This window comes from Amphiura filiformis, chromosome 2, assembly GCF_039555335.1.
Source record: "Amphiura filiformis chromosome 2, Afil_fr2py, whole genome shotgun sequence".
NCBI classification, from domain to species: domain Eukaryota; kingdom Metazoa; phylum Echinodermata; class Ophiuroidea; order Amphilepidida; family Amphiuridae; genus Amphiura; species Amphiura filiformis.
The window spans coordinates 72,499,645-72,510,996 of record NC_092629.1 but is presented as its reverse complement, the minus strand read 5'-3'; the positions used below and the strand labels follow the sequence as shown (position 1 = coordinate 72,510,996).

The following is an 11,352-nucleotide window of genomic DNA, read 5'->3' as shown; positions in this document are numbered from 1 at the left end:
GATAGGCCATATTCATGTGATGTTGTATGAATAGGACTACACATCGAAAACAAACACACCAAAAATCGTTTCTTGATCGGCTCTATGCAATACAATACAAGAGTCAACAAGAGGCAAATGCTGCACTGAGGTCGAGCATAATATATGATATAAGAAATGTGGTCTTTGACGATTTGGTGCATTGGACCTTTGCAAGTAAACGATGATGATTTGGATATTTCATAGTAATTGTACATATATGCGTATAAAACTACTTTATGTGTACTTGTTGCCATCAGGTGTTGGTTGACAGGAGAGTTTGTATGGGCCTTCATCGCCCCTGTAGTTGCCATTTTGACGGTAAGTGCAAAGTTGTGTATCAATAATATTTTCCCTATGAGGCCGCTTTAAATTAAGCGACGGACCAAACCATTATTCTCATTCGGGTGTCACACTCATACAAAACTACTCACCTGCGTCCGACATGCACCTTAAATGGTGTATCGCACAGAACCAATTTTATACCCACTAACTGCCGCACTAAGTGAGGTATATAATAGTTTATAACAGGTTGTTAATGTAACTTTTAATGTTTCCTGCAGAAGATAAAGAAAAACCATGTGAAGACAAAAACATTTCTTACAAGAAATGTAACTAGGCTGATTTAACGTTTAACCATTATTATTATTATTATTATTATTATTATTATTATTATTATTATTATTATTATTATTATTATTATTATTATTATTATTATTATTATTATTATTAGACAAATCTGGCCATTCTAGTGGTCATCGTATACAAAACTTTGGCAGCAGTACGACTGCGTAAAGAGCAGGATAAGATCCGATCAGTCAGGTAAGTTATTTATCTACGAAATGTTCATAATTATCCTTGAATATCTAAAATGCTGAACTATCAGGAAGTGTTTCTAGTCTATTTTAACCCGAAATAGCGAGGTAAGGTAAAATAAACTTCACCAGCTATTTTTATGTTATGTTGACTGGAGTGAGATATTGATTGAGAGTATGTATCTAATAAATAGTTTCAAGCAGTAAACCTATTCATCTTGTCACTGCTTGTGTCGTGTGAGTAAAACCATGATTACGTCGTTCTTCGTTGAAATGAAAATAGCTCCCAGATGCATCTACATATTATCTTCAGGTTATTAGATCAATAAGATATTAACATATGCCCCTTTCTATTTATAGAAATCTGAAAAGCTAGAGAATAAAATTATTTATTAGCAATTTTATATTTTTGATATTTTTTTGAAAAAGTCACATATCCCGGTACCAGTCAGTTTGATACACCTTGTATTGACTAAATAACTGTTTACTCCTATAACCACTGCGGCTTTTCTATTTCCGCTCAAGAATTGGACTGCGAAGTACAGCCTTGTTACTTCCAATGGTTGGAGTAACTTGGTTAATTGGGCTTCTGGCGAACGTCAACATAAACATCGCGTACGTGTTTGATTTACTGAGTTCCTTGCAGGTGAGTGTGGACGAGTATATGAAAGCAATGGATCAATGGAGAGAGTTCATAAACCTCCATACTTATTTCGAAAGAAACAGTGTTGCCCAACATTGCTATTAAATTGAGCACATAAAAACCTTCGTCAGACTGCGTATTACGATCTTATAATATGATTGAAAATCAAATATGAAAATTGAATTCGATTAAGAATATCCGCTCTTAACCCAAAGGCTAACACTAACATTTTTACATGATTTATTGGCCCCATGTGTCCTACAGGCCTACGTACGTTCCAAAAAGAATAACAATCCTATCCTTATTATTAACATATTCTGTTCCACTGCATCAAGTAGATATGTTTGAGTTTTTTCTCGCTTCATAACTATGCTTTTAATGTTTAAAAACATTTTACCATAATGCCTTTCTGTTCAATGCAGGGGCTCTACTTGATTTTCGTCACCTGCTATGTTAACTCAGAGGTACGTAGCTATAATCTGTAAAGAATTCTAAATTCACGAAGTTTCCTGCGAATAAAAAAAAGATACATATTTATTGTATGACAGACACGTAAAAGGGTATAATAATTATATTTGTATCCCAAATTCCCTTTCAAATACCCAATAAATTATATCAACTAGTCCTAGTCGTAATGTTGCTAGTCCGAAAAAAGGGGTCGACAGTCCTAAGAGTTGATGTCCAAAAATAATATAGGGTTCACCAGCTCGAAACTAACATAAGGTTTACTAGTCCACAACTAAGGTTATATCGAAAAAGTACAAGTTTAACAAAGTTCTGGTGCCGTGTTTCATTACCGCTTATGCACTGATCAACCACACGATAAGAAGAATCGGGAAGCACCGTAAATAAACTGGGCAACTGGTACATGGCAAGAAAGTTTCGAACCACATACGTCGAAGTTCACTTTTCAAAGGGCGAACTGTTGTTACGAATATCAAAACGACTGGTAAACATATCTACTAAATGACCTCAAAAGGTCAAATCGTATGTGAAAAATAAAATGACAAAATTGCAACAGTGATTGTAACCCTTACGAGTGAAAATACAGCTTATTTAGCCAGTGTCAACATGGTGTCCTCGGTTTGAATATTTTCCTAACATATTGGACTAACTCCACAGCTATATGGTTTTTCACAATATAACCATGATAACAGTAATAGAAAGAAAACTGAAATTGTTCGTCATTTCTCGGCACAAAACAATTTGGCAAAAAATCTCCTAATTAGCATATGGTCGCCATTCCTCCAGCTCGTCCTGTGATTGGTCCTTTAGTTATCTAGTTTTTATTCTATATCGCTGCAGCGTGAACGTTGTAGTGCAGGGCGATACATTTAAAATTGTATCCATCTATTGCTACGGTGGTATAATTACGTCACTTCTACAGCGAATACTGTAAAATGGCTTGTAATTACCGGGAATATTTAACGAGAATACTGATTTATTGTCAAATTTAAAATTGGGACTCATATATAACATACAAGAGGTCTTTCGATATATTATGTATAAAATGCGTAGCAAAGAAATAGCATGAAACAAAATATCTGAAGCCTTTTACTGTTTTGTGTAAATATTGTCCCTCTACCATGTCTACATTTTAAAGTGTTCTTTAGCATTCGGTTATATTTAAAACTTGCTGGTCACACAGCTACCCCCTGACTCTAATAAACTATAGTTATTTTAGATGTTTGTTAATCATTTTGTTCTCTTGGACCCCGTGGAAGAATAGGGGATACTTTATAATATCCACTGAATGAGTAACCCAGGCAAACGAAGAAATAAAATAAAAGTTAGTGTGTTGTCAGCTGCTATACTAAGATATAAGCATAGTTATGTATTGACTTTTGTTATTACTTTTCAGGTTCGTGATGCATTGAAGAGAGAATGGAGTAGACGAAATGGGCAGGTCAACAATATAAATGTAAGCCAAAATATCATACTAATTACTGAAGCATTGTTCATTATATTTATGCATTATTATAGATGAACTGTAATTATGTGCTAATAGTGTGCTGATTAATTGGGATTCCAGGTAAAAACCACATGTGTCTGCTCACGGTCAAAAAAATTTTATTGCATGAGGCGAAAGGGCTTTGGTAGTAGGTTACAAAAAGTCACATCAAAAATTCCTCCGGAGCTTGTTGCCATAGCAACGGCAGATTTTATGATTTTAGCGGTTTTTGCTTATTTTGGGGGGAAAATAAGAGAAAATATACACTTTTCTGAATTGCTCTTGACTTAAAATTTGAGATCACATCAAAAAAGCAACCTTATCACCATAAAGTACCATCTTTGCACTTTTTCCAGAGGCAAAAAATATTTCAATAATATTTCCCCATGTGCAATTTTAGGGATGTGCAACATTGACAATTTAGCACTTTTGAAAAAATGACATAATTACCCTATCTTTGAAGTCAAAAACTAATTTTGCTTGAGCACTCAGAATTATTTTCTCTTTGGTGGTACTTGAGCAGACATTGCCCCTTCCAAATCGGGTAAAAAAACTCTGGGGCTATTTGTCCTGTAAAGCCAGTGTTGCCAGAAAGTTTGCCAACTTTCAAAAAAATGCACTTTTCGAAATAATGCATTTTCTACATATTTTCTCATATAACTTTTTATACGGCCAACTTAATTGAAATATTGACCCTTTGCGTACAAGATTTGACACACAACTGCTTCCGGAAGCAACACTGAAAGGCTGCAGAAGAGTCGTGTTCTGCAAAAACCGGTATTGCCAGAAAATCTGACTTTTTAAATCTATATTTCCAATAAGCGCATTTTACTACAGGCTCTAGGGGGGAGTTTGTGTACATGACTCTTTCAGAAATTTACATGGCATTTTCATGTTATATATGCAAAGACCTTCAAAAAGAGTTTGGGTAAGAAGATCAGATCAAGTGCAATTAAAGATGGCGTCCAAAATGGCCGCCAAATAGGGGTTTCCATTAAAACACACTATAGCAACATGCAAATGATCTAATGATGAAAAAATATCGATGCAATTGATGTTTCTATTCAAAGGAAATAAATATGTGCCCATTCTGTTTCATTCAGCGTCCAAAATTCAAAATGGCGTCCAAAATGGCCGCCAGAATAGCATATTTCCATTGAAATACACTAGAGCAACATGAAATTGATATAATAATAAAGTATTTTCAATGGAGTTAATTTTTATAACTAAAAGAAATCAAATATGCACACAATTTGTTTCATTTGAATCTCTGCAATTCAAGATGGAATCCAAAATGGCCGCCAAATTAGGATATTTCCAGTTAATGTCCTAGTAATAATTAAATACAAATATAATTCATATCCGATCCGTGAGCCAAATGGAATAAGCAGTGTGATGCCATGATTAGGCCTACTTATTTGGAGAGTACAAAGCTGTAGCATAGTGAACTTTAGTAGTTGTAGTCTAGTCAACGTTCCTATTTATAGCTGTAGCATATAGTTAACTATCTTTAATAATATAGCTATAGCCCAGTTAACTTTTCTCAACATAGCTGTAGCCTATTCAACTTTCGTAACGTAGCTGATATGTAGCAGAGTCAATTTTCCTAACTTCTTAGTGCTAGTACCTAAAATCTGTTTGCAAGGATGGATTCTGATTAATAAAGCAATCCCACTTCCCACGATGTTTCGCTTGATGAGATAAAGTGCCCCCCCCCCCCTCCGGGGGTCGGTATGCTCCACTGGAATTTGGAGATGGTGGGTCTTTGGGAGCTGACGGCGAACCGGTAAAAGGGGGCCTTTCGGACCTGCAAACGGTTAGAATCAAGGGTCTTTCTTAACTCTCTGGTTGAAAATCGTCTGGAATAACCTAGATAATGTAAGGAATACCCAATTTAGAGTCTTTTACAACTGAAATTATAAAAATCTGGAGTCTTTCAGAACTCTACTTTCGTAAAATGCATGTGTTTTTCGGAGCTGCGCGGTCCACACCATAGACCCTAGATATGAGTTTATAGGGTCTATGTCCAAATACAGGGTTTTTTCGGGTAACTGGTGATAGCACTAAGTACCAGCAATGGTACAAGTACCAGCAATGGTAAAAGAATGCGAGAGTCAGTGAAATACATAATGACCATGTTACCAAGAGGCCAAGGCTAGTTGATTGAGACACATATATTTTATCATGTGACTAATCAATGTTATCAGAAATAATAGCCTAAAATCCATTCTAGCAATGTCCAGAGACAATTAAACTGTTCTAGGCGGATGTCGGATAACTGTAACTTTTGTAACATCTATGTTGTTATACTGAGATGCTTTTTGGTCTTGAGTCTTAGGATTCCGTTTTGATATTATTTCTAGAATGGATTTCATGGTATACTTCTTATGACATTGATTAGTCACATGATTATAAGTGTGTCTTCATCAACCAGCTTCTTGGTAACATGCATGGTCATGGCTTTATTAGTAATACATAATCCATCCTTGCAAAACGATTGTAAGTACTACTAGTACTAATATGTTAGGAAAGTGGACTCGGCTACAGTTACGTTACAAACGTTTAATAGGCTACAGCTATGCTAGACTATACAGCTATGCTACGGAAGTTGACTAGGCTACACCTTTGCACTCTCCATACTTTTCACCGAACTGAAAAGACAAAAGAAAAAGTCAAATTAAATGCAAATACCTAGTTCTAAATGGCTTCAAATGGTTTTGATGGCTTTGTTATTTCAAAAGAAGTAACAAAATCAGTGATAGGTGACTGGTTGCTAGCTGTTCAAATGGATATATAATGGTATTTGGGTGACAGATTGTAAGGAAAATTAAGGGGTCTTTGGGTGACAGCAGTTTTTCATACTATCTGGCAACACCAAGCCCAAGTTTCAAAACCTGTATGAGATCGTGCTAGCATATAGTACAGATAAAGCTAGATAAAATAACGGTAACAGTTAAAATAATTAAATAAATTTAATTATGTAAAGTGCACTTATTGGAAATATAGATTTAAAAAGTCAGCTTTTCTGGCAATACCGGTTTTTGCAGAATACGACTCTTCTGCAGCCTTTAAGTGTTGTATCCGGATGCAGTTGTGTGTCAAATCTTGTATGCAAAGGGTAAATATTCCAATTAAGTTGGTCGTGTAAAAAGTTATATGAGTAAATATGTAGAAAATGCATTATTTTGAAAAATGCAGTTTAAAAAATTGGGAAACTTTCTGGCAACACTGGAATTTGAGAGATACCAATGAAACAATTTGTGTACATATTTATTTCCTTTGGTTATAAAAATTAATTCCACTGAGAATACTTTATTATTATATCAACTTCATGTTGCTCTAGTGTATTTCAATGAAATAGGCTATTCCGGCGGCCATTTTGGACGCCATTTTGAATTTTTAAAATCCGAATGAAACAAAATGGGCATATATGTATTTCCTTTGATTAGAAACATATTGTATCAATATTTTTTCATCATTAGATCATTTGTATGTTGCTATAGTGTATTTTAATGGAAAATCCCTATTTGGTGGCCATTTTGGACGCCATTTTTGATTGCACTTGATCTGATTTTCTTACTCAACATTTTTGAAGGTCTTTGCATAATTTATATAACATGAAAATGCAAGGTAAATTTCTGAAAGAGTCATGTACACGAACTCCTCCCTAGAGCCTGCAGTAAATGCGCTTATTGGAAATATCTATAAATTTAAAAAGTCGGATTTTCTGGCAATACCGGTTTTTGCAGAACACGACTCTTCTGCAGCCTCTAAGTGTTGCTTCCGGAAGCAGTTGTAGGTCAAATCTTGTACGCAAAGGGTCAATATTTCAATTAAGTTGGTCGCATAAAAAGTTATATGAGAAAATATGTAGAAAATGCATTATTTCGAAAAGTGCATTTTTTAAAGTTGGCAAACTTTCTGGCAACACTGGCTTTACAGGACAAATAGCCCCAGAGTTTTTTTACCAGATTTGAAAGGGGCAACGTCTGCTTAAGTACCACCAAAGAGGAAATAATTCTGGGTGCTCAAGCAAAATTAGCTTTTTGACTTCAAAGATAGGGTAAAAATGTAATTTTTTCAAAAGTGCTAAAATGTCAATGTTGCCCATCCCTAAAATTGCACATGGGGAAATATTATTGAAATATTTTTTACACCTGTGAAAAGTGCAAAGATGGTACTTTATGGTGATAAGGTTGCTTTTTTAATTTGACCTCAAATTTTAAGTCAAGAGCAATTCAGAAAAGTGTATATTTTCTCTTATTTTCACCCCAAAATAAGCAAAAACCGCTAAAATCATAAAATCTGCCGTTGCTATGGCAACAAGCTCCGGAGGAATTTTTGATGTGACTTTTTGTAACCTACTACTAAAGCCCTTTCGCCTCATGCAATAAAAAAATTTTGACCGTGAGCAGGCACATGTGGTTTTTACCTGGAAGGGCTTAAAATGACAACAGATCGGTTCACACATAACTTTGCTTGAGCTACAAAAATACATTCTTTACATGGCTGGGTGGGGTGAATGTGGGTGGTGGGTGTGTGTGTGTGGGGGTGTACCTGTGGAGTGGATATAGGTGTCGGATTTGGTGGGTACATGTGATAATCAGACTTGTAGTCGAGTCACCAAACTCGATTCGCGAGTCAAGTCATTGCAAAGTCGAGTCGAGGCATTTGTCTGTCTGTCTATATGTCTGTCGGTGGGGGTGTCTGTCTGTCTGTCTGTCTGTCTGTTTGTTTTCATTTTGAAATGGTGATTTAAAGCCAGAGGTTATAAGCCAAAACATGCTTCTCGAATCATCAGAAATGTATTCAATTTAAAGTAACAATGTGCTATTAATCACACTTTATCTTGTTTTCTTTTATTTGTGAAGCTTCGAAGTATAACTGTCCGGTCAGCGGATGATACACAACATACGACAGACGAGTGATTTTACATGCACACAAATGTGATTCGAACAAGGGAACTGAGCCAAACGTTGCTAATACTGATAAAATGCTTGTTACAATCCTTGTCTTTGTACCAAAGAAGGTCCAAATTATAAAGAAAAAAAAAACACTTTTGATATTAAACGGTTAGCTTTTTGCATGTAAAGTAATACATTTAGGAAAACGGTTCACTTTTGAGAAATTTCGCCCCGTAAAAATATGGGCTACGTGCCTGTGTGTGCGTATCTAGTCAGGAGGGTGAGAGTTCATAGGGGCAATGTCGGGAACCCAGGTCACGCTATTGTTCGACCTAGGCTACATCATTTTTAACGCATGCGTGTTCGTCAATACAGCGTTAGTCTCCTCCACCTTCGCAACACTGTATGTGGAGTGACTGGAATCATACTGATGGCGGAGGGGAATACCAGCTGGTCAGACAGTTTAATTCTATCAAGCATAAAACCTGAACAATCACCGTCGTTTGATCGATTTACTACAGAACATATTGTATGCTCAAAATATCATTCAGTAATTTAAAAATTGTAAACATGTTAACTTATATATTTGTGTACTAAAGTATAAACGACACGTGAATAGCATCATGTAGGTAACAAAATGGCCTCTAATGGCCGCCCATTATCTAGACCTAGGGTACATCATTTGGATTGTGACGTCATTTCAGTCGCCTATCCCATCGTCCATTATTCCTGATCTAGTGTACTTTTATATTGAACACATGCAGCTGCTCGAGGACGTCATTTTTGACTGACATACACTTATTGTAGAGCACATTGACAGAATACATGTGTAGAGAATAAGAAGGGCAATGCAAAGTCTGCTATTTTTCATTAGGATGTAATTTTACAATATATAAGAATCTTTAAATAGGTTAGAAGTAAGAAGAACATGAAACGTGCGTGATTGCATACAGAGTAACCTTATGCATGTAGATTATTTAAATTAACAGATTCCAGATTATGACCAAAACTATTTAAAGATGTGAGAAAAAACTGTGTAAAACTGGTGAAATATAAGAAGTTTCCTTTACAAGACTATACTGGCACAATACAATACAATACAATACAATACAATACAATACAATACAATACAATACAATGCAATACAATACAATACAATACAATACAATACAATACAATACGATCAATATAAAGAAAAGGTTTAATTGTGTGTAGTTATATTATCGTCAATTCAATGAAAATTAATTTTATTATACTGACTGAAATTGGTTCAGAAACACATCAAGGTCAATAAGGTTTATCTGGTATTTTCGTTAAATGTAAACTATATAATAACAATTCTATGCTAATAACGATTCAGAAAAAGTATAGTTTGGCCATTCTGCGGCGTATAGAGTTATAAGCAAAGAGGTCAAAGGTCGTATCGTTACACACGTTTACCTTGCAAACTATTCTTTACTTGAATTTGTATCAAAATCATACAATTAGATTCCATTTTATGAAAATCGGAGCGGTTTTTTAGGTTTTTTACCCAAATGGAGCCCAAAATGCGACATTTGATCTCTTTACATATAACTCGAGAACCATATATCTCAGATAGGTCAAACCATAGATTTATAATAAGATCTAAGCAATTTAAAAATGTGACCCATGTATGATTTTTGCCAGCAAAAATGTCCCTTTTCTTTGAGGTCAGTTTATGATTTTAACGCTGATGCTGGACCTTAATCACAAAAACAGCACGGGATTTCCATACCTTGCCTCTTGACTAAGAGGATGCACCATGGATCGGATTTTTACTTTCTTGATAAATTATATTTTTCAAAAATTTACCATTAATGATTTCAATTATTGTATATAAAATACCGGATATTGAAACAAGGTATGTTTTATGTATTTCACAATATTGTGTCATACCTGTCTACAAACAAGAACCTGTACCTGTTTGTATGACCAATTTGAGCAAATGTAGTTAAAATATAGAAATGTTGTATAAATAGTATAATGTTTACGAGAAAATGAAATTGTCACAAGTCTGCTCAAACATAAATGACATGCAGTTAAAAACAATCACTGGGCATCCAGTATTTAAATCATATGGGACTTTCATCATGTTCAGAGATTATGTTATGTTACGATATGCGTAAATTTCCAATCATGCAAACATTAAAATGTGAATAGGGCAATTAAAGGCTGCAATAATCAGAACAAACTCTTCACTTTCAACATGCTATTATGGATATGTTTATACTTTCGGTGTAATTTGACAGTATACTTTCACTTAAATATTAAACAAAAGGAAAGACAAAAACAACGGTTGAAAGGAAGAAAAATACTAAATTAATAAAGGGGGAAAAATCGAAATAGATGCAATAATGTAAACACAATAATAAGCATAATTTAGTGCTTTTGTATTAATAGAAGATGACTGTGTAGATTGTGAAATATTTTGAATTGTTACAAAATATAATAATTTCTTGTCACATAGTTATTAAGGGTTTCAATTATGTCAATGACAAGCAATGTATAACAAGCACTGCATAGAGATAAATAAAGGCAAATTCATAAAAATATGTAATTAATACTGCTAAATCCTGTTAGTGATTAATGAACTGTAACAGCCTGCACAATGAATAAGTATGATCATCCACAGCCAAATTGAAGGTAGATTTCTAACATCAAGCTGTAGTAATTGTATATTAGCCTGACACCTCTTGCATATTGAGACGAGTATGATATATGTGTGATCTGATTGTAACAAAGAACCACTAAGAAGTAATAAGTGATATCCCTGCAGTTCAGGGCACTTAGTTATTCAATAAATTGATAAAGTATGAAAGTATGGAATTGCGCTGGAATGATCGGTCCTTGGATAAAGTTGAGAGATTTGATTTACATTGCGAAGGACCCTGCCATGACTCTCTAATCTGGTAGGAGGGGTGAGATCTTTTGTTGTAATAGAAGCAGATAGCCCTTCAGCCAACCTACGACAATGGCCCTCCCTCCTATCAGCTAGAGAAC

The 11,352-nt window shown here is 34.9% G+C and overlaps 1 protein-coding gene across 1 annotated transcript; it reads left to right on the top strand.

The window, feature by feature from the left end:
• Positions 1 to 1,360: 1,360 nt before the first annotated feature.
• Positions 1,361 to 8,453, top strand: LOC140136859 (adhesion G-protein coupled receptor D1-like). The gene is made up of 4 exons (XM_072158464.1): positions 1,361 to 1,479; positions 1,899 to 1,940; positions 3,338 to 3,397; positions 8,299 to 8,453. The coding sequence occupies exons 1-4, from the start codon at positions 1,393 to 1,395 to the stop codon at positions 8,353 to 8,355; spliced, it is 246 nt and encodes an 81-aa protein (XP_072014565.1). The 5' UTR covers positions 1,361 to 1,392; the 3' UTR covers positions 8,356 to 8,453.
• Positions 8,454 to 11,352: the final 2,899 nt, after the last annotated feature.